This window comes from Bombina bombina, chromosome 8 (genome assembly GCF_027579735.1).
Source record: "Bombina bombina isolate aBomBom1 chromosome 8, aBomBom1.pri, whole genome shotgun sequence".
NCBI lineage: Eukaryota > Metazoa > Chordata > Amphibia > Anura > Bombinatoridae > Bombina > Bombina bombina.
In genome coordinates this window covers 146,169,935-146,195,007 of record NC_069506.1, presented here as the reverse complement: position 1 = coordinate 146,195,007, position 25,073 = coordinate 146,169,935, and the positions used below count along the sequence as shown (strand labels likewise).

At 38.6% G+C, this 25,073-nt stretch overlaps 1 protein-coding gene across 1 annotated transcript in view; it reads right to left on the bottom strand.

Moving 5' to 3' along the window:
* The window catches only part of LOC128638584 (sacsin), a 55,047-nt gene that overhangs the window by 27,309 nt on the left and 2,665 nt on the right, over positions 1-25,073 (bottom strand). Inside the window, exons 2-5 of the mRNA XM_053690631.1 lie at positions 20,850-20,878; positions 7,242-7,324; positions 6,829-6,940; positions 2,798-2,944 (exon numbers count right to left, since the gene is read on the bottom strand). Coding sequence (XP_053546606.1) covers positions 2,798-2,944; positions 6,829-6,940; positions 7,242-7,324; positions 20,850-20,853 — 346 coding nt within the window. The 5' untranslated portion in view covers positions 20,854-20,878. The remainder of the gene's footprint in view (positions 1-2,797; positions 2,945-6,828; positions 6,941-7,241; positions 7,325-20,849; positions 20,879-25,073) is intronic.

Sequence of the window (25,073 nt, the reverse complement as noted above, 5' to 3'; positions counted from 1 at the left end):
ATAGCACTTGCTTATTGGTGACAACATTCAGCCAACCAAATAGCAAGTGTAACCCAGGTTCTGAACAAAAAATGGGCCGGCTCCTAAGCTTTACCCTCCTGCTTTTTTAAATAAAGATAACAAAGAAAAATTGATAATAGGAGTAAATTAGAAAGTTGCTTAAAATTGCTGCTCTATCTGAATCATGAAAGAAAACATTTGGATTCAGGCCCCAATTTATCAAAGGTCTTGCGGGAACTGATCCGACACTGCGGATCAGGACCGCAAGACCTCGCTAAATGCGGAGAGCAATACGCTCACCGCATTTAACATTGCACCAGCAGCTCACAAGAGCTGCTGGTGCAACGCCGCCCCCTGCGGACTCGCGGCCAATCGGCCGCCAGCAGGAAGGTGTCAATCAACCCGATCGTATTCGATCGGGTTGATTTCCGGCGATTCCTGTCCGCCTGCTCAGAGCGGTCTTTAGACTGCTGCTTCATAAGTTGTGTTTCTGGCGAGTCTGAAGACTCGCCAGAAACAGGGCCCTTCAAGTTCCATACGGAGCTTAATAAATGGGCCTGTTAGTGTCCCTTTAAGCACTGCATTGTAAAATAAATGTTTTACATTTTTTAACACTATTGTTTGTGTTAGCACAATTAACAAGGTTTTACAAAGCAAGAGCAGTCCTGACATATACGTATTGAAAAGCCTGATTGAATCGATTTCCATTGGACAGATGTAAATGATCTTCTGCCCCAAGATAACCAACCACTGGGCAGAATGTTCCAGCCTAAGTAAATTTCAACATACTTAAGGAAGATAGTAGGACAAGCACAGTTTTCAGAGGTATTTTACAGTAAAAAAAGGACAAAAATAAGTAATGAATGTATCTAGAAATGTTAACTTATTTTCCTTAATTAAACATGTCATGGGTGGGTATTAAATGTTAAGTTTAAGGTTCCTTTAATATGTACAATGTGGCTACAGGATTACATTGTTTTTGTCTAAATAAACATTTTTTTTTAAAAATATCTTAAATTAAACTTTTTTATACCTCTGCCAAAAGCCAGCGCCTTCTGCTGCAGTTTTTATATATTGGGCAAAGACTGTATTGCCCCAGCCATTATCTTCAGTGGGATCACAATGTCTTGTGATAGAGAATAAAGTGGAACATTCCCTCTCTTCTATGGCAGCAGGCAACCAGGAGTGCACTCCTTTTTAAAAGACCATAAAAGCCAAAATGTTCTTTCATGATTCAGATAGTGGATGCAACCTAAAAAAACTTTCTAATTTACTTTTATTATCAAATGCTCAATGTTGTTTTGGTATTCTTTATTGAGGGAGCAGTAACTGCTGGGAGTTGGCTGAACACATCGGTAAACCAATATTAGGAGATATATACTGTATGTGTATTCACCAATCAGCAGCTAGCTCTTAGCTCCTGAGCCTAAAAAGGTATTTTTTCACCAAAGATACCAAGATAGCAAAGCAAATTAGATAATAGAAGAAGATTGTATGGAGTCTGAATCATGAAAGAAAATGTTTGGGTTTCATAACCCTTTAGGTAATGGCCAATACCACCTTCAAATTTCTGTGAAACACACAGTCTAATGTAAAAACATGAATTGCAAGAGGCTGCAGAAATTGGGTGAGTTGCATTTAAACAAAGCAAAAATAAAGCATGCAAATTGTAAAAAGAAATCTTAAAAGGAACAAAGTGCAAGAAGTAAACTCGAATATGTTACAGCATTTTATTATTGAACTATTGCTTGCATATAACTGTATGTTTAAGCACTGCAAAGAGTTTAAGCACATAGTTAAAGGGTTATGAAACCCAAATTTTTTCATGATCTCATGATTCAGATAGAGCAGGCAATTTTAAGCAACTTTCTAATTTACTCCTATTATCAATTTTTCTTTGTTCTCTTGGTATCTTTATTTGAAAAAAAACAGGAATCTAAGGTTAGGAGCCAGACCATTTTTGGTTCAGCACCTAGGTAGCGCTTGCTGATTGGTGGCTAAATGTAATAATAGGAGCAAATTAGAAAGTTGCTTAAAATTGCATGCTCTATCTGAATCATAGTAGAAAACATTGTGGGTTTAATATCCCTTTAAAGGGACATTATACACTCATTTTTTCTTTGCATAAATGTTTTGTAGATGATCAATTTATATAGCCCATAAAGTTTTGTTTTTTAAAAAAATGAATAGTTTTGCTTATTTTTAAATAACATTGCTCTGAATTTCAGACTCCTAACCAAGCCCCAAAGTTTTATGTGAATACCGTCAGCTACCTTCTCCAGCTTGCTCCTGTTTGTGTAAAGGGTCTTTTCATATGAAAAAAGGGGGAGGGGGGAGTGTCTTATTTCCCACTTGCAGTGGGCTTTCCTTTTCAACAGAGCTAAACTGACAGCTTCTAAGTAAGTTTTATACTTGATTTTTATATCAGTATCTGTGCATCTTATTCTTTATAGTAGTGTCTATTACATGCAGTTATATGAACATGAGTGTATACTGTCCCTTTAAAGACAGTTCCAGAGCAGCAATGCATTACTAGGACCTACAGTAGATGAATACATCAATGACAAGAGGCATCTGTACGTTGCCCCCAATCAGCAGCTAGCTCCCTGTACTACATTGTTGCACCTGAGCTTTACCTATATATACTCTTCAACAAAGTATCTTAAAAGTGTATCCTCTGTTTAAACTATGAAAGTTTCATTTTGACTTTAATATCTCTTTAAATGGTTTGTCAGTGATGCGTTAAACATATTACACGACTTTCATATCCATTTAAACATGTGTCAAGATGACTCACCTGTAATGTGATACACAGAGTTGAACCCCAGTCCAAACTTCCCAACAGTATTAGGATCTTTTCGTTTAATGCTGTTTCCTGGCTCTTGAATTCCTTTCCAATCATGGTCAGTAAATGTTTGATTGTTGTATGCAAGAAGTGCAGGACCTGCAGGTAAAGAAAGAGAAAAAAATATGTTAACTAATTCAGAATACAGGAAAATGAGGCTGTATGCACTTTTTACTTTATTTACTTTGGGTATATGAACTAGCAAGGACAGATTTCATGGATTTATTTCAGCAACTACTATTCCTGATTGCAAGTAAATGATTTGACTCACTTTGCTATGGTTACCTCACAATATTGTTACAAATGTTTGACCTTTTGCTAAAGGTCCTACTAACACAATTTTAATAAACGTGTATGTGCATACACTACAGAATATAAAAAGATTTTTGAAAATATATATATATAAATGTGTAAGTAAGGCTATAGCTCTGATACAGGGTTAAAAGGAGACGTGGCTATTGTTATGCTTGTGGGATATCTATAAAAAACATAAACAGAAAGAAAAATCCCATGTGTAGGTCTGATAAAGTTCCCTGGCCCCCAGGATAAGCTCTCGGCTTTAGAGGTTAATGAACATTTGAGCAGATCCTTTGGATTTGCTTTTTCACAGTGAGGATAGTGCCGGTAGGAAATTCTAGAGAGACGGACGTTATATACAACACTCTTTAGGGCCAAATTATCAAGCTCCGAATGGAGCTTGATGCCCCCATTTCAGTTGGAAACAAAAGTTAAGAAGCAGAGGTCTAAAGACCTCTGTTCCATAACTTGTCCGCCTGCTCTGAGGCGGCGGACATCAATCCACCTGATCGTGCGGATTGACACCCCTGCTAGCGGCCGATTGGCCGCGAATCTGCAGGGGGCGGCATTGCACAAGCCCTGACAAAGCTCCGTTGTTTGCAAATGGGAGTGAAACGTGCGTAGGCGTGGCTTCCCACTCTGATAGGAGAGATTGTTTGAACTGATGGCGCTTGATGAATCTCCATTACGAAACTTTGCAACAAAGCAATACAAGCCTATACCAGCATTGACATAGGATTTGTGTCCAAAAGAAAGGCAAGCTGACACCCAGTCACAAGGAGAGGTATCTCTGTATGGAATATATTGGAACCGCTAGATGTGGAGCCTGATTGTAAATTACTAACGGCAGGTGAACCGGTACTGTTTATTCGAGCATCTCAGCTTTACTGCCATATGCTAATACTGCTATATTGACTGTTAATGTCGGACATTGCTTATATCTTGCCTGCTAAGACGTGACTATATTACTAACACAAACAGCTTTGGCTTCTTTCCATATAATATGCCTTTTTTTGCCTCAATGCTTCAATATTGACATATGCTGGTAACTTGACTGCACGGATGTATACGCAGTTCTGTATCTTCAAAGTTTTGGGATTACAATAATATAGGTGAGATACAATTTCTGGACACCTTGTTACCTTTACGCACTTGCCATCATAAGAAATTGCATGCATAGATCCCCACGTACACCTGGCCAGGCGTGACCTATTACAAATAGGGTTTGGTCCAGCAGGGTGTTGCATGTTTTAGGCTTCTATCAGAATGGTTCATTTTGTATTGTATCTATATATGTTTCTTTATTTATGTTATTTGACACTAATGATTATTTTTCACTTTTAGGTTATTAGATGTGTTTGTATCTGCTGTTGCGACAGGGTGTCCTTTCAGTTTTTCTATTTTTTATATTACAAATAAAATTGAATATTTAAAGAGTGCTGAATTCCCATTCTTTTACACATAGGGGCATATGTATCAAGCTCCGAATGGAGCTTGATGCCCCGTGTTTCTGGCGAGTCATCAGACTCGCCAGAAACAGCAGTTATGAAGCAGCGGTCACAAAGACCGCTACTCCATAACCTGTCCGCATGCTCTGAGCAGGCGGACACACATCGCCGGAAATCAACCCAATCGAGTACGATCGGGTTGATTGACACCCCCCTGCTGGCAGCCCATTGGCCGCGAGTCTGCAGGGACTGAGCTGCTGGTGCAATGCTGAATATGGCGAGCGTATTGCTTGCCATATTCAGCGAGGTCTGGCGGACCTGATCCGCAGTGTCTTCCATAAATTAAGAAATATATACATATTGGGTCTGCACCACGAAATATATATATTAAATAATGCTTAATAATTAAGGTATTTACTTTTTGTAAATGAGCTAGCTCATCATATATGTAAAGTGTACTTTTATTTTATTTTTTTGTAAAATTAGTCTTGCAGCTGGAAAATGGTGTTACTTGAGCATGAATAAAGTTTAAGCATATTCCGAAGCAAGATACACCTGTATGTCTTGCTGTTTGTTTGTTTTAAATTTAAGCTGGTGAATTTGTTTCAAAATATAAAATGTGTTTAAAAATATATTTACAAAGGTTCAAAACAAATGCAAGGTAAAGTGTAATATGATTTGTATGCACTTAAAAGAAAATGTTTCTACCAGCGCCAGATGCTCCCTGTCAAATTCACTCTCCCCTGTGAGATTCTGCATTCTACAGAGTGTAATTACTTTCTATCGAAGTTAGATCTCCGCTTGCTGCGGCTTTCAGGTTCAGCTCCCTTTCTAAGAATATTCAGTGAGGGCTGCCCATGTGAGGGTCAAAGTCGTATTTCACTCCACAATGGTGAATTTTAGATAATTGGACCTTATCTGCAGGCTCACTGTCAAAATTAAGCTGACCTCCCCTAATTAATGTGACCAACTGTGTAATGGTTAATGCATACTTTTTAAAGCAGTTATTGACATTTATGAAATGAGCATATCCCGTCATTTTTTCCAGAGTTGAGTTCTGTGTAAGGTTTGTTAAAAAATGTGGAGGTTTTATTGTTTTTGATGAGCTATTTCATCTAGAATATTAGTAGTGAGGTGAAGTGAGATGATGGCTATTATGTGGTGTTATCTGAGTTGTCTATGGGGAATGTTAGGTTTTACATTCATTCTTAAGAGCTGATCGTTTGTAAGTATTGTTTATGGTCCACCAAAGAAAGGAAGATGGTCAATTTGACACAGATCTTAGTTATTTCAGTACTTTCTTAAAATGGACAGTCTAGTCAAAATTAAAGGGGCACTGAACCCAAATGTTTTCTTTCGTGATTCAGATAGAGCATGCACTTTTAAGCAACTTTCTAATTTACTCCTATTATCAAATTTTCTTCATTCTCTTGGTATCTTTATTTGAAATGCAAGAATGTAAGTTTAGATGCCGGCCCATTTTTGGTGAACAACCTGAGTTGTTCTTGCTGATTGGTGGATTCTTGCAGAGCCAAAAAAATAGTTTAGATGCATTCTTTTTCAAATAAAGATAGCAAGAGAATGAATAAAAATTGATAATAGGAGTAAATTAGAAAGTTGCTTAAATTGCATGCTCAATCTCAATCACGAAAGAAAAAAATAAGGTTCAGTGTCCCTTTTATGATTCAGATAGGGCATGCAATATTAAACAACTTTCCATTTTACTTTTACCATCAAATTTGTTTTGTTCTCTTATTATTCTTTTTTGAAAACTAAAGTTAGGTATGCTCATATGCTAATTTCTAATCCCTTGAAGACCGCCTCTTATCTCAGTGCATTTTCACAGTTGTTTTACAGCTAGACAGCGCTAGCATGTGTGCCATATAGATAACACTGTGCTCACTCCTATTGAGTAATTTTTGAGTCAGCACTGATTGGCTAAAATGCAAGTCTGTCAAAAGAACTGAAATAAGGGTCAGTCTGCATAGGCTTAGATATAAGGTAATCACTGAGGTAAAAAGTGTATTAATATAACCGCGTTGGTTATGCAAAATTGGGGAATGGGTAATAAAGGGATTATCTATCTTTTTAAACAATAACAATTTTGGCTTAGACTGTCTCTTTTAGTCCATCTTGCAATAAACTTATGCCTGTAAATTTAGGAACCTAATAAGTTACTGTATTTGATCTGCAGGTAAAGTGTTAGTCGTACAAGATACTGATAGAATTCAGTAGTACCTTGAACAGTGTGCAGTTCTTCTGTAGAAAGTTTCTCAGTCCCATATTCTCTTTCATCGTAAATGAAAATGACTTCACTGGCTCGTGCGTCATCTGCATTCTGTATCAATTCCTGCAAATCATTTCATTAGGTTATTAAAAGAAGTACAGAATTGCTTTACATGAACTATAAACACAACAAATGCCAATCAGTTCATTTTGCCTGATCCAGATTATAAGGCAAATTAGTTTATGGATACAGAAGACATAGGACAGCTTGAGACAGAACTGATCATATAGATGTATGTGACAGAGGCAGAGTGAGTGAGTAGTGGCGGAGATTAATACCCAGAGCCTGGGATTGTATTACAGTTTCTTAATAAAACCTATTGCTAAATTAAAAACACACACACACACACAAAAGTCAAACTTACCTTTAGAATCTGTCCACCATCTGGGTATTTTCTCAGTATATTCTGCAGCTGGATCAAGAATGGGGGTGACCTCTGGAAAAAATCTGCACACAATGTTTTCTTTAGAGTGCTACTGGCATAGGTTTTCATTTTCATCCTACCAGTTTATTTCTGTAATTTTCTCTATTCTTCCTAGTGACATAATTACTATTGTAGATATTGTGGTAAATATTATTGGGCATGTAAAAGGGACTTGGTGATTATATAAAATCTCTAAATCTGTAAAACATATATTAAACATATATTGAATTATCGCACCTGTGCAAATGTGTGTGCATAATACAAGTTAAAAGTGAACGTTACCACATGAGCATAAACTAAATCTGCGCTTATCTGGGTTAGTATGACTAAAGTCCTCGGTAAAGGGTTAGGGCGAAATAAAAAGTTGCACCAAATACAACATAAATACATTAAAATACAGTGTTACACTCATATATGCACTATCTGATAAAAAAATATTCATATGAATATATTCAAAAAGTTATAAGGGTTAAAAAACATAAATTATGCTTTCATTTTCATTCATTACTTTTGGGAAATACAGAACCTGGTCACCAGGAGGAGGCAAAGACTCCCCAGCCAAAGGCTTAAATACCTCCCCCAATTCCCTCATCACCCAGTCATTCTGCCGAGGGAACCAGGAACAGTAGGAGAATATCAGGGTGAAAAAAGGTGCCAGAAGAACAAAAAATTATAGCCGCCTCATAGATAAAAACATGGGTGGGAGCTGTGGACTCTTCCCTTCAGAAGAAAATGAAATTATCAGGTAAGCATAATTTATGTTTTTCTTCTTAAAAGGGAAGAGTCCACAGCTGCATATATTACTTTTGGGAAAAGAATACCCAAGCTAGAGGACACTGAATGCAAACAAAGGGTGGGTACAAAGGCAGCCCCTTCGAAAGGCACCACAGCCTGATCACTCGACACCCTAAAAAATATAGATGACACGGGTGAAAACCCGAAGCCCAATTAACTGCACATTAGTTATACTGCCAGCAGAGCCGATCTAAACCACTCAGTCCCGGAGTCCGTCAAGCCCAAACAACCTCCGAGGAGTCATCCCCGCAGATCATGACTCCCATGAAGGTACCCAGCCAAGACAAGGACCGCTGTCTGCCCCCAAAAAGGATCATTCCACTGCAGAACATAGAACAACCCATGGTTGTCTTACAATAGCAACGCCCAGGGAGGCGAACTTCCTAGAAACACAAGGACCAAAGAAAAAGTAGATCCATACACAGGGAAACATGTCCCAAAAAGGACTCAAGGAACACCCTCATATACCTGACCCTGTAGCATACACGAAGGTACTTCAGGAAAACCATGAGTTCCCAGTTGCCTCATATTAGATCTAGAACTGCAATCTAGACAGTAGAGACAGCAGAAATAGGATAACTATCGCTGCAGCTAGTAAAGAGTTCTCCAAAGAACACCAACAGTCTGAACAGGAACTCCCAATGACCAGCTTCCAGTAGAAAGCTTACTCACAGTTGCTAAATCCAAACACCCAAAGGGCGTTTCAAAGCTTGCTAACACCCAGTCAAGGTGCAATTAGCTGTAGCTGGATTTAACTGCAAACCTTCCAAGGGCTCACAGCCTTTCGAATATCGGGCTCCAAGGATTCTCCCAGCACCAAATGCCAGTGGAAAAGAGGAGGACATCCAAGACCTCCCACAAAGGAGAGAACCGACTCTCAAAGAAAACTGTCAACCCTGCATAGAGTAACTGACCCCCCAATCTTCCCTCTAGGATAATGGTCCCAGCCCAAAGGCTAGTCAAGACCAAAGACAAGAGTCCCAGACTTCCGGGAGAGAAAGGAAGGGTCAACGTAGGAACAAATCCCCCGGATAGACTGCTGACCGTTATTACAAACGGTAAGCTACCATGAGTCAGGATAGACATTGTGCTTGGGTACGAAACCCCCTGCACGGGTGTCTTCTCTAAAATAAGGAACACTTCCCAAGGGAAGAAGGCCCTCAGACACCCAGCATCCATATATCAGAATCCAACATATAGCAGGAGCCCCATAGGGGTCAAACCATCAGCCTCCCGCTGCAGGAACGGAGGAACCAGTCACTACATCGCAACTCCCCTTTCAGGATTCTGGAATGCAAGAAGGGAAAGGACCATTACAAGGCAAGAAACCAAGGACTCACAGGTCGCTCCAAATACTAAGGTAACTCCGAACCCAGAGAACCCTACCCCCATTCTAGAAAAGAAGGGAAATAAACAACCCGAAAACTACCCTACCATAGAGGTGAGACCCCTAGGCCATATCGCCAACCCAGGTGAAGATACCTGGAGTCTACAGGAACAGCGTAAATGCGCCAGAAGAGCAGTAGGGAACAGTCAGAGGGACCTAAAGCCTAAGCCACAAAACGAGGCAACTCTCACAGAGCCCCAGCCTCTACAGAGAGAGACCCACGGGATCACAAACATTGAGTGTGATATCGAACCATCCACACCCATCCAAGGAGAGACACAGACCTAGGTCAGGGTCCTCGAAAAGGAATCAATCGAAGATCCAACTTCCAGAGGAACCCCAAGCTGCCTCCTACAAGGAGGAATGCACCTCTAAGTCCATAGACTTGGCGATCTAGCAATAGCCTCAAACCCAAGAGTCACAAAGGACTTCCTTAACGGTCTAAGATTCAGCACCCAGGGCACTTGGATTGCAAAGAAATCTCTTAGGCAAGCATTAATATGTGCTACACACGCAGGTAAGGTATCAACCAACACCCAAAGGCGCACAAGAACCCTGTACCCTGCTCGCCATCCCAGAGAATCAAACTTAAGGCACCGCCCACGAAGCCCCCAACAGAGCATCAAGGATAAATGGTCAACTACCTGACCAGAAGGGCGGCCCTCAGAAACCGACCTCGCCTCTTCACTGACAAGCCCCAAGGCTAGAGTTGCAACGAGGACGGAAAGACACCCGAACGTCAAGACCAAGGGTAATGGAAGAGACAACAGCCAGAGATCCTTGAAAAATCTATCTTCCAAAATCTTCTTTAAGTAGGCAAAAGCTGGAGCTTCGCAGCTCCCCACAGAAAGCAGGGCACCCCTGCACACCAACTCTTAGAGTAACACAACTCTGAGCAGAGTAAGAACATGCCCGCACATCCAGACCATATGATTCACCCAAAACGGGGTGGAAGGAAACTCCGCCACCGCAATAAAATGCTTAATAGGCTAAAGAGTCAGGGTCCGGAAGTACCTCGAGTGAAAATGCTAATTATTATTCACTCGGTACACCAGACCACATACACACATCTCCCAACTCCAAGAATGGAATAACGGTTCTGAGTTCCCAGGGACCTGAAGAACCAAGATGTCTGCAAAAACAGATTCATATCCCAGGCAAGATGCCAGAACAACCAACCTAGATTGGCATTCATAACCTTCCGTTCGGAGGGGTTGTATTTAAACAACAGGCCTCATATTTCAGTAGGATCCGAGCCTGGAGTCCACAGAATAGGCCAAGAGACATTCAGAATCCAGTAGGATTAATCAGCACCACGAGGGTGACATGAACCCTGGTAACAGTCGAAAAAGTATCCGACCAGTACCTGCCTGGTATAAGGACACTCTAGAACTGCCCAAGGTACAAGAAATTCGTCCAGAAGGATCGATAAATTAACTAGAAAAACATAATTCTATTATTTCAACAAGTGCGCAACTTCCGAGGAAGTGCCCACGCGACCTAAATCGCAAGTATCAGTTCCAGACTTGAGCTTAAGAAAAAAAAATTAAACACATCCATCCAGTTCAAAAAATAAAATAAAGGCAGCACCCATTCACTCAAGCTCAGAACTGGAACAAAAAAAAAACATAAAGAAAAAGAAAAAACGGTGACGTTAAGGAGATTGGCTTCATCCCCAAATGTCATATCCATTTTGCCATCCAACTTCTAAGGCCTTGGATCCCTCGGCCCGCTAGGACTGGGTTCCTTCAACATTGCCAAAACATGTCTTAAAAGAACATGAAGGCAAACCAGCCTCTAACGAAAGGCAAAATCATCCCTTGCCGGATCAACTGAAGACCCTGGCTCCGAGATAGGGGCCCCTGAAGCCTCAGGGGCCAACGCTTACCCTAGAAGACCAAACTGATCCCACGCTCGATGGGCCCTGGTTAACGGAACACGGACAGTATCTTAGAAATACTTCACTTGGGAGATATAAATTATTCAGTGTCATAGAAATGGCCATGCGGAACCGTGCTGTAACCTCTGGCAAAAACAAGCACTCTAGAACGGCAATCGGAACATAACTGGTGGGCATTGATTACCCGGGCCATTTCATATTCATCACAAGACACATCCTCCCTATCGGAGGCATCCGTGTCGTGAATATCAGAATCCTCCATAATCTTGGGATTACAAAAAAATGACAAAAAAACTAACTGGCACCCTTTAACACCCCCAATGGTTGGGGAACTCACCACCTCCTGTGACCCAGACAACCCACGAGCAAGACTCTCTTGGTCGCACACAGTCAGCATATTGGAGGCATACAGGAAGTGAGAAACAACTTAACCGCACCCGTCACGAGGTGCACCGTGCCATTCACGAAAAGGGCGCGCAATCTAGAAAGATTGCGTCATTAAAAGAAAGCCGTTATGTTCCATAAAGGCAGTGAGCCTAAGTATAGCTACAAATTTGCAGATAGAACCATATAACAAACATGATTACAAGTCCCCCCTGTTCAATAACCCCCCTCAGGAGATATTAACCCTTATTAAGATAACAGGAGTCCCACTGGGACCCTACCTTGTTTTGTTAACATTACATTCACATATCGAAATAAAATTAAATGATCTGGGGGCGGAGCAAGCCGGGCATCTGAGCGGTTGCATACTGAGAAAGCTCTGCTCATATGATATCTATAATTCATAACCAGACCACTCAGTATCACCCAAGATATCACAAAACTGTGGCTGATGATCTATAGATCAGTATTATGGGGTTCAGCGGGTGAGAGAGGACCTGAAGTGGCAAATCAGAGCATTCTCTTACCAACCACAGCTCACACACATTTCGTCTAGGGAGCGGCCATATTACAGACCACGTGGAGTTCAGAGTGAGTGTTGAGTTGAGCAAACTAGTAGCTCCATTTCTGCTGAGATTCAGCGCCCAACAATATTATCTCCATACAGCTCCTTGGGGCTTGCAGAGCCAGCTTGCGAATCTTAGAGTTACGGATATAGCCTGCTGAGGGGTGCACTGTGCATCCATGTACCAGAGAGACTGCATCTGGCCTCAGCAGAGAAAATCATCTCAGTTAGCCTAAGCCAGATTATACCTGAAATCTATGCCACTGTATATAGCTTTATTAGGTCCCACAATCCCACTAACCTACAATTGTGAGTGAAAATCTAAGCTACAGGATGCAGCTGCTAGCTCGGTACATGCTGATAGTGCACTTGATTGACAGATGGGAGGCACATGTCAATAACCACCACTTTGGGGAATTGACACTCCTGCTTCATGAGACTTTTGCAGGTCTATTTTCACAAGGTCTGCCCCATAAGATTTCTTCTGAAGCACACCGGGTGAGCTTTGAAGAAGAGGGTAAGACCGGGCCACTCCTGCCGGATGGCGCTATATCAGATGTCGGGCGGTCAGATCACCATCACAAAGTCCCTAGACAACATGGAATTCCCAGCAGACAAGTCCTTAAATTCTGACTATTGGGATTACAGAGGATCCCTGCCAAGTCGTTCCGGTTCTCATAAGCCTCTGGGCATAGAGTCATTCATACCGGTAGTGCCGTGGTTATGTGTGACTGTGTGGCCTGATATTGTGGGTGCCACATCGGTCTGCTCTAGTGAGAAGAAAGACATCACCAAGCTCGTTGTAGCTCATATCTGCTGTTCTCAATTACTCAGGGTCGGAATAGGGTAACCAAACTCCTGAGTGGGCCTGCTGAGACGTTCATACTGCCCTATTTGCTCTCAAACAGGTACCATGTTGGACAAAACTATACTCCATTGAACGTAATACCCACAAGTGCAGTTAATATACTATGGACAGAGAATTAAGTCCGGAGTTTTTTTTACCATGAAGATGCTTTATTTGATGGCCTGAGGAACTCATATGCTTATCTCTCCATTACGGTTAAGAAATGGCACTTGCCCAATTATAGGCCTTTAACAACTCATAGCTGCCCAATAAGATTGTGAAATCTACATTAGGTGATACATTGCCAGGACTTAACCCAGGGCCCAGCTAGTACCTTCCTACTTTAAGATGAGCCCTTATGAGCATTTCTATGGTCCAGCTCAAAGCGTGAAATATTTGTAATTGGTATGATCCAACTATAGGCAGATATGAAACCCTCCTAGACTTAATATATAGTTATTGGTGAGACTTCTATAGTCATTTTACCAGATTAACCTAACAGCTCCTACTACTTTATATATATATATATATATATATATATATATATTCACTTTACTCCCTGGTTTAGTATTGTTCTATTGTTTATGGCTGCAATATGAAACCTTATGAAAAGTAATTTATTAGGCTTATCTTGATACAATTTGGTTTATTAGTTAATATGTTATTATTTAATATACATCTATATTACAGATATGGATCTATTGCTACTAATAACATCTATATGGCTACCAGGTCTTTAATCTTCAGGCTGTAGCTATAATTATGTTCAAACTATCATAATAGGTTGTGTGGAAGCTTTACACGAGGGGAGGTGTGTTGTCTTCGGCCGGGGCGGCACACTCTCTCTAATTCTACATATAAAAGCTAAATTATATTTAAGAAGTCAGCTCAACTACCTATACAAGTATAGTCTGTTATCTCAGATCTAGCGGGTAGTATATTTTTGCTTGCACCTGTAGTGGTAATCACATCACTCACAGAAAGCAATAGAATGAGTTCACACTATAGCAACATTCTTACAGAAGACATACTATTTTAGTAAATATGGATATATTATATATTCTGTACTCAGACCTCACTATAATTATGCCTTCATATTTATCCTACGTCAAAGATATAACGTAGGTCAACATATTAGCTTGAACACATACGGCTAGATTACGAGTTTTGCGTTATGAGCGGTGCGGTAATAACTTGCACGTTATTGCACCACTCATTTTTCTCTTGCGCTGCTATTACAGGTTTATAAAAAGCCTGCGTTAGCTGGAAATATGGTTGCGTTAAGCTCCATACCGCACCATAGCGCACACCAATACCAGGGCTGCTGAGAGCTGGTTTTATGTGCTTGTGCACGATTTCCCCATAGACATCAATGGGGAGAGCCGGCTAAAAAAAATCCTAACACCTGCAAAAAAGCAGCGTAAAGCTCCGTAACGCAGCCCCATTGATTCCTATGGGGAGAGAAAAAGTTATGTTTACACCTAACACCCTAACATAAAAAACACATCTAAACACCCCATATCTGCCGACCCGACATCGCCACCACCTACATTACACTTATTAACCCCTAATCTGCTGCTCCTGACATCGCCGCCACTATAATAAACATTAACCCCTAAAACTAACCCTAACACCCCCTAACTTTAATATAATTAAAATAAATCTAAATAAATATTAAAATTATTACCTAAATAATTCCTATTTAAAACTAAATACTTACCTATAAAATAAACCTTAAGCTAGCTACAATATAACTAATAGTTACATTGTAGCTATCTTAGGTGTTATTTTTATTTATTTTAACTAGGTAGACTAGTTAGTAAATAGTTATTAACTATTTACTAACTACCTAGCTAAAATAAATACAAATTTACCTGTAAAATAAAACCTAACCTGCCCTACACTAACACCTAACATTACAATAAAATTAACTAAAGTACATTAGTTAAGGACAATTAACTAAATTACAAAAAATAAAAAACACTAAATTACAGAAAAAAAAGAAAGAAATTATCACATTTTTAAACTAATTACACCTAATCTAATAGCCCTATTAAAATAAAAAAGCCCCCCCCCCAAATAAAAACCCTAGCCTACACTAAACTGCCAATAGCCCTTAAAAGGACCTTTTGCGGGGCATTGCCCCAAAGAAATCAGCTCTTTTACCTGTAAAAAAAATAATACAAACAACCCCCCCAGTAAAACCCACCACCCACACAACCAACCCCCCCCCCCAAATAAAATCTAAAAAACCTAAGCTCCCCATTACCCTGAAAAGGGCATTTGGTTGGGCATTGCCCTTAAAAGGGCATTTAGCTCTTTTTCTGCCCAAACCCTAATCTAAAAATAAAACCCACCCAATAAACCCTTAAAAAAACCTAACACTAACCCCCGAAGATCCACTTACAGTTTTACATCCTCAACGAAGCCAGGAGAAGTCTTCATCCAAGCGGCAAGAAGTGGTCCTCCAGATGGGCAGAAGTCTTCATCGGACGGCATCTTCATCCATCCAACACAGAGCGGCTCTATCTTCAAGACCCTCTTCTTTCCACGTCGACTGAAGAATGAAGGTTCCTTTAAGGAACGTCATCCAAGATGGCGTCCCTTGAATTCCGATTGGCTGATAGAATTCTATCAGCCAATCGGAATTAAAGGTGAAAAAAATCCCATAGGCTAGGGTATTTTTTTTATTTTGGGGGGACTTTTTTTATTTTGATAAGGCTATTAGATTTGGTGTAATTAGTTAAAGGGACACTAAACCGTGACAAAAACTAATATCCAATTGCAAGATAAATATATTTGTAATTGGCTTTGCGTTTACAATTACTCGCGTTTGTTATATATCTTACTTTGAAAATAAATTGTTTTCCGAACCCACTGCTGGCTAGTCTTTATCATTCTCCAATCGTGACCAATAACCTAGGTTATGAAAATGGCGGGCATATGTTGCTTTGCGCGATATTCCTGACTCGTCATTGCATACGTCACACAGCATCAATCCAGCATCAAGCATTATTCTAACAGCATTCTAGGGCTAAGTGTGGTAACATATGCGCATGCGCGAGACAGGGGGTCGCAATGAGGATGCGTAGAGTGACGAAATGTGGTAACATATGCGCATGTGCAAGACAGCGGGTCGCAATGCGCATGCGTTGAGTGACGAAATATGGTAACATATGCGCATGCGAGAGACAGTGGGTCGCAATGCGCATGAGTCGAGTGACGAAATTAACAGTTAATGATATGCGATAGATAGCATTACGATTGGCAATGGAGTTTTCTAGGGAACATCCCATAAAAGAGGGTTGGATTAAATGACGTCACCGTGAAAATATAAAATATAATTTTATAGTATTATGAACTATCGTTTTCCTGGTAGAGTCGGTAATTTTGGCAATATAAACTTTTGTGATTGGAAAAGGATTGTCATGTTGTGCCGACAATATTAAAGTTTTGGAATCCTTTAAAAAATTTGATAATTTATTTTTTATTTTCTGTAATTTAGTGTTTTTTATTTTTTGAAATTTAGTTAATTGTATTTAATGAATGTACTTTAGTTAATTTTATTGTAATGTTAGGTGTTAGTGTAGGGCAGGTTAGGTTTTATTTTACAGGTAAATTTGTATTTATTTTAGCTAGGTAGTTAGTAAATAGTTAATAACTAGTTACTAACTAGTCTACCTAGTTAAAATAAATACAAACTTAACTGTGAAATAAAAATAACACATAAGATAGCTACAATGTAACTATTAGTTATAATGTAGCTAGCTTAGGGTTTATTTTATAGGTAAGTAGTTTTAAATAGGAATTATTTAGGTAATAATTGTAATATTTATTTAGATTTATTTTAATTATATTAAAGTCAGGGGGTGTTAGGGTTAGGCTTAGGTTTAGGGGTTAATATGTTTATTATAGTGATGGCGATGTCTGGAGCGGCAGATTAGGGGTTAATTATTTTATTTTAGTGTTTACGATGCGTGAGGGCCTCGGTTTAGGGTTAATAGGTAGTTTATGGATGTTAGTGTACTTTGTAACACTTTAGTTATGAGTTTTATGCTACAGCTTTGTAGCGTAAAACTCATACCTACTGACTTTAGATTGCGTTTCAAATCTTGTCGGTATGGGCTGTACCGCTCACTTTTTGGCTTCCCAGGCAAAACTCGTAATACCGGCGCTTTGGGAGTCCCATTGAAAAAGGACTTTTTGAAAGGTGCGTTAGTTAATTTGCGTTACGCCCAAAAAGGTGTGCGGTACAGCTTTTTTGACAAGACTCGTAACAGCAGCGGTAGTGAAAAAGCAGAGTTATGACCCATAACGCTGCTTTTTCACTCATAACGCAAAACTCGTAATCTAGCCGATAATTAGGTCACCTACTACTGAAATGGAAGTTGTGGCATGGAGTGAGCAGCATTGTTACCTCCTCTTAAATAGCCTGATGCAGACAGCTTATGCGTAGCTTGGTTTTTCACGCTAGATCAAGGCTTTCTCTGGTACATTTAGATTGTAAAATGACCGTATATCTATTCAGAACCTCTTCTTTTTGCTCAGTTATGCATCTACTTGCTAAAGCCACAATTCATTTAATTTATGCTCTTTGAGTATCATTTTTTAGTTACTACTGTATTATCTCACCTACCCCCCCCCCATTGACTAAGATTTTCTTTAAAATAGAGATTATAACTTAGTTCACTTAATTCACCCACCTAAGTGAATATCTTAGCTGTATTAATCCGCTACGACTTTTTTCTCCTTGAAGAGAGTTAAAATGTTCCGTTATAATAAAGAATTGTGACTCTCATTATTATATGTTATTATTTTAAGTTTTCCAGTATAAGGTATCATCCTACTAGGCAGTTTACCCTGATAAAGAGGTACTACAGATATCCTGATAAATATAAAAATAATAAGAACCTAAGGTATCAATTTCGTTTACTACTCTTGCACTAGTAAGAATTATTATAATACTTTTCAAATGTTACAATCCTTTTGTATAAGCTCATCTAACTAATACTTGGGTAATTTTCTGAAGTGCTATCTGGATGTTTGGATGAGTTATCTCAGAGGTTACTTATGTATTTCTTGTCTTTCTTTTTATGCAGAGGGTTGTCTATATGATGTAGAGATGGTATTCCTGATGATATGATTAGAATGTTGTATTACTAAATACATTAAATAAAAATTCTATGATTTAAAAAACGATCTTGCTTCTGACATAGACTTGAGTAAAGAAAAGTAGGCAGCGAAACTTGTCAACGCCGATTACCAAGGAGCTGTTAATATGAGTCGGGATGGGTTCGCAGGAAAACTCTCCCTGCATCTCTGGACTCTAACTTTCATCCATGCTCTTACTGAGAGGCTGACAGGATTACTTAAAACTCCAGTCCCATTTGCGAAGAGTACTACCCTCCATGAGAGACTATCTCAAACTTCTGACACTTCTCTGCCAACCTACTGTGACAAAAGGCAAAGAATGACTGGGGGATGAGGGAAGTGGGGGAGGTATTTAAGCCTTTGGCTGGGGTGTCTTTGTCTTTTCCTGGTGGCCAGGTTCTGTATTTCCCAAAAGTAATGAATGCAGCTGTGGACTCTTCCCTTTTAAGAAGAAAAGATATATGGTATGCGATAAAGTATTTGAATTGAAAGAGCTATAATTTATGTCTAAATATGTGTATTATATATATATATATATACACACACACACATATACATACATACACACACACGTGTATTTATGTATGTATATATATATATATATATATATATATATATATATATATATATATATATATATATATATATATATACTTTGGAGCCCTTTCCACTCAAATACCTGAAAACATTCATGTACTTTTAAAAACTTTTCATGTCATTTATAGTGTAACTAACCTTTCTAAGTCCCAAACTTCTTTCCCTTTTTTGGAAGGATATGAAAGTGTGATACTTTTTAAATAAATTCTATTTAAGATTTTTTAGATGGGATTAAATGTTTTGATAATTAAGTTATCAACAGGCCTGAGTTCAGAGCCTATTTAAATGTGTCTCTAAGCTCAGATACGCAGTCATAACTTACTGCATGTATTGTGTACTACATTTCTTATATTATGCATGCATAAAACCTTCTAAAAATATATGAGATACATTTAATGTCTCGTACAATTACCTATATTGTCTATTTTGGCCTTAATACTTAGTAAATCATGCTTGTAAATGTGCCATTTAATCTGATCTAAAAACAAACAAGAAAAATACTGTTGGTCACCTGGCTTTAATGTGTAGTTGAATTCTCCTTTAAACCCTTAAAGGGACACTGAACCCAAATATTTTCTTTCGTGATTCAGATAGAGCATGCAATTTTAAGCAACTTTCAAATTTACTCCCATTATCAAACTTTCTACATTCTCTTGGTATGTTCATTTGAAAAGCAAGAATGTAAGTTTAGATGCCGGCCCATTTTTGGTGAAGAAACTGGGTTGTCCTTGCTGATTGGACAGCACCAATAAAAAAGTTCTGTCCATGGTTCTGAACCAAAAATTTGCTGGCTCCTTAGGTTAGATGCCTTCGTTTTCAAATAAAGATAGCAAGAGAATGAAGAAAATTTGATAATAGGAGTAAATTAGAAAGTTGCTTAACATTGCATGCTCTATCTGAATCACAAAAGAAAAAATTTGGGTTCAGTGTCCCTTTAATGACAGACGCCATACAGGATATGGCGCCTCTTGTTAAGAACTTAAAAGCACCCGCTATACCCTGTATGGCAGCTCTGTCCTGTGCTCTTACAGCGTGGGTCTAGTTGACAGTGGCACAATTGCACTATTTCTACATGCCTCATGAGTGAAAATAGCACTATGGAGGCCTCCCCAGTCTAGTGATCGCTGGAACAGGACAGGATGTTCCAGTGATCACATGCCTGTCAGCGGGATACCTCCATTACATGTAAGTCACAGCGATTGTATACTTAAAATGGGGCATAGATACTGGCATGCTGCAATGCATGCTGGTATCAGGCTCCCTGGGCTTTTACTGGATGCTTCAAGAGTGAGGCAGTCCATTGATGTCCAATATAAAGTGTCCAATGGTCATGTGATCACTGTGACAGCCAGTCAGTGATCACATATCAAAAATGGCAAGCCATTGTTTGTTCTGTGGACACAACAAACTAGCCCAATATAGATGCAAAGGAAAATATTGGAGTGTTTTTTGCACCTCTATGCGCCCTCACAAAACTGTCATTCTGTCAAACCTACCGTTTTCTTTTTAGAAAACCAAGTGTTAAAAATAAACTTTTAGTCAAAAACAAGTTGCCCTAAATTATTTTATTGTACTTTATACCTTGCTGTGCTAGAAAAGCTATGCATATTTGCAAAATACATTTAGAGAAGACTTTTTATTTGTATCATACACCAGTTTTCAGAAATACATGTCATTTTCCAACGCTGTACATGTATTAATTGATGTATGTAGACAAATGATTTGTCAGAAGCATTTCTTGTCATTTAAATAGCCTTTTAAATGAGTGATAGAAAATATGTAAGCTATAAATGTCTCTGTATTACCTATTCTGTTACTTTTCATTGAAGAAGGCATCTGAATGTGGTTTTATACCATTGTACAGTTTGAATATAATTATATATAAATATTTTATTCAGCACAAGGATGCATAATGGACTTACCCATAGTTATTTTCTGTTGCTCTTAGAAGCTGAAAATATAGAATAAGTCAAGTTAGTCATAAAGAATCAAATATGTAATAATAAAGTTTAAAGCAAGACTTGACAAATCCCACGAGGCCCATTGAGACATAAAATGTTATTTGACTCCTAACGTTTTGCAATATTCGGTCAGTATATAAAATTACTTTTATTATATATATATATTCTTCATATACATCATATTGTCTAACGCTCTAAGCTAATACCAAGGCAGAATGCAAAAGGAACGTGAATCCAGGAAACAGAAATCAATATACTGTAGAACGCCATTTACATGGTATTCCAAAATTCTGATATTCAATGTAAGGATAAAATGAATAGCAGAAGCAAATGATTTGGAAAAGAAAATTTACAGAGAGTATATTTTTTGAATATGAAGGAAGAGTTACTTTCCCTTCCTTTTGAGTATTTTTTCCCATATAAACTGATAATGTTCAACATAAATTTATTTCAGATGCTTTACTACATAACTTAGTTAAATCCTGGGTTCCTAATCATGTTAAACCTTCGATTTGCATACAGAAACATACACACACTTAAACTTCTATAAGTCTACCTAGGTTTAGTCTTCAGCAAAGAATACAAAAAGAACAAAGCAAATCTGATAGTAGGAGTAAATTGGAAAGTTGTTTAAAATTGCATGCTCTATATGAATCATGAAAGTATAATTTTGACTTTACTGTCCCTTTAATTAATCAGTATTGTATACAGTAACAGAGAATAGTGTACAGATAAATACATACATGATATGCAGTTTAATTAGCAGCATAAAGCTACCTAAATAATATTCATTATGATGAAACCCAATAACAGGAATTTGTAATCCTAAAACATTACTCCCTGAGGTTAAAGGGCAAAAATATTGTTTTAGCAGAGCATTCAATCACCTCTCAAATTTTGATAGCAAAATAACTTGTGATCTAGCAAATATTTAGAAAACTACAACTCTCTTATACTTTATAATCTAAAATTGAATTCTCCCATTCCCCTATTCAAATCAACTCTGCTTTTTTTTCCCATTGAAAACACACATCATGGTTAAAAAAAAAAAAAAGAGGCTGTGCAATTGGTTCAGGTGCTGAGTCATGTGGTGTGGGTGTGGCTAAACGATCTGGGTGTGTCTGATACAGGAGAGGGGTTTGGCAGTTCCCCAGTTTCATTCAGAGACAGATGCTCTCCACTTTACGCCGTTTCTGTGGTTAAAGGGACATGAAACCCCAAAAAATTATTTTGGGATCCAGAGAGAGCTTACAATTTTAACAAAATGTTCCAATTTACTTCTATTATTTCATTTGCTTTATTCTCTTGGTATCCTTTATTGAAAAGCATACCTAGGTAGGCTTAAGAGCTGGGAGATAGCTGATGATTGTTGACTGCACATATAGTACCTCTTATGATTGGCTTACTAATGTGTTTAGCTACCTCCCAATAGTGGATTGCTGCTCCTTCAATAAAGGATACAAAGAGAATTAAGCAAAATTGATAATAGAAGTAAATTAAAACATTGTTTAAAGTTGTGTTCTTTATCTGAATCAAGAAAGAAAACTTGTAGGTTTTATGTCACTTTAAGTACACTTGATGAACAAGTGAATTAAAGGCTTTTTACCTATGTGTTACACAATTTCTCACAGATGCTACATAAATATAATACAATTTATCTTTCTTTCTACTTATAAAGAGTTGGGTTTTTTAAAACTGTCCAGCAAATATGCGAATCTACATGTGACTAAAGGGACACTAAACCCAATTTTTTTCTTTCATGATTCAGATAGAGCATGCAATTTTAAGCAACTTTCTAATTTACTCCTATTATCAATTTTTCTTTGTTCTTTTGCTATCTTTATTTGAAAAAGAAGGCATCTAAGCTAAGGAGCCTGACATTTTTTGGTTCAGTACACTGGACAGCATTTGTTTATTGGTGCTGTCCAATCAGCAAGGACAACCCAGGTTGTGAACCAAAAATGGTCGGGTTTCTAAACTTACAGTCTTTCTTTTCAAATAAAGATAGCAAGAAAATGAAGAAAAATTGATAATAGGAGTAAATTAAAAAGTTGCTTAAAATTGCACGCTCTATCTGAATCATGAAAGAAAAAATATGGGTTTAGTGTCCCTTTAGTCACATGTAGATTAGCATATTTGCTGAACAGTTTTAAAAAATATGGGTTCAGTGTCCCTTAAGTGACAAATTTGGATACTGATGTGTGTGTTTGTTGTTTTTCAAAGTAAGCAAACACTAACGGCTAGATTTAGAGTTCGGCGGTAGCCGTCAAAACCAGCGTTAGAGGCTCCTAACGCTGGTTTTGGGCGCCCGCTGGTATTTGGAGTCAGTGATTAAAGGGTCTAACGCTCACTTTTCAGCCGCGACTTTTCCATACCGCAGATCCCCCTACGCCATTTGCGTAGCCTATCTTTTCAATGGGATCTTTCTAACGCTGGTATTTAGAGTCGTTTCTGCAGTGAGCGTTAGAGCTCTAACGACAAGATTCCAGCCGCCTGAAAATAGCAGGAGTTAAGAGCTTTCTGGCTAACGCCGGTTTATAAAGCTCTTAACTACTGTACCCTAAAGTACACTAACACCCATAAACTACCTATGTACCCCTAAACCGAGGTCCCCCCACATCGCCGCCACTCGATTAAAATTTTTAACCCCTAATCTGCCGACCGCCACCTACGTTATACTTATGTACCCCTAATCTGCTGCCCCTAACACCGCCGACCCCTGTATTATATCTATTAACCCCTAACTTGCCCCCCACAACGTCGCCGCAAGCTACTTAAAATAATTAACCCCTAATCTTCCGACCGCAAATCGCCGCCACCTACGTTATCCCTATGTACCCCTAATCTGCTACCCCTAACATCGCCGACCCCTATATTATATTTATTAACCCCTAATCTGCCCCCCTCAACGTCGCCGACACCTGCCTACACTTATTAACCCCTAATCTGCCGAGCGGACCTGAGCGCTACTATAATAAAGTTATTAACCCCTAATCCGCCTCACTAACCCTATCATAAATAGTATTAACCCCTAATCTGCCCTCCCTAACATCGCCGACACCTACCTTCAATTATTAACCCCTAATCTGCCGACCGGAGCTCACCGCTATTCTAATAAATGTATTAACCCCTAAAGCTAAGTCTAACCCTAACACTAACACCCCCCTAAGTTAAATATAATTTTTATCTAACGAAATAAATTAACTCTTATTAAATAAATAATTCCTATTTAAAGCTAAATACTTACCTGTAAAATACATCCTAATATAGCTACAATATAAATTATAATTATATTATAGCTATTTTAGGATTAATATTTATTTTACAGGCAACTTTGTAATTATTTTAACCAGGTACAATAGCTATTAAATAGTTAAGAACTATTTAATAGTTACCTAGTTAAAATAATTACAAATTTACCTGTAAAATAAATCCTAACCTAAGATATAATTAAACCTAACACTACCCTATCAATAAAATAATTAAATAAACTACCTACAATTACCTACAATTAACCTAACACTACACTATCAATACATTAATTAAACACAATTGCTACAAATAAATAAAATTAAATAAACTATCTAAAGTACAAAAAATAAAAAAGAACTAAGTTACAGAAAATAATAAAATATTTACAAACATAAGAAAAATATTACAACAATTTTAAACTAATTACACCTACTCTAAGCCCCCTAATAAAATAACAAAGCCCCCCAAAATAAAAAATTCCCTACCCTATTCTAAAATACAAATATTACAAGCTCTTTTACCTTACCAGCCCTGAACAGGGCCCTTTGCGGGGCATGCCCCAAGAATTTCAGCTCTTTTGCCTGTAAAAAAAAACATACTATACCCCCCCCCCAACATTACAACCCACCACCCACATACCCCTAATCTAACCCAAACCCCCCTTAAATAAACCTAACACTACCCCCCTGATGATCTTCCTACCTTGTCTTCACCATGCCAGGTTCACCGATCCGTCCTGGCTCCAAGATCTTCATCCAAGCCAAGCGGGGGCTAGACATCCACTGAAGAAGTCCAGAAGAGGGTCCAAAGTCTTCCTCCTATCCGGCAAGAAGAGGACATCCGGACCGGCAAACATCTTCTCCAAGCGGCATCTTCTATCTTCTTCCATCCGATGACGACCGGCTCCATCTTGAAGACCTCCAGCGCGGATCC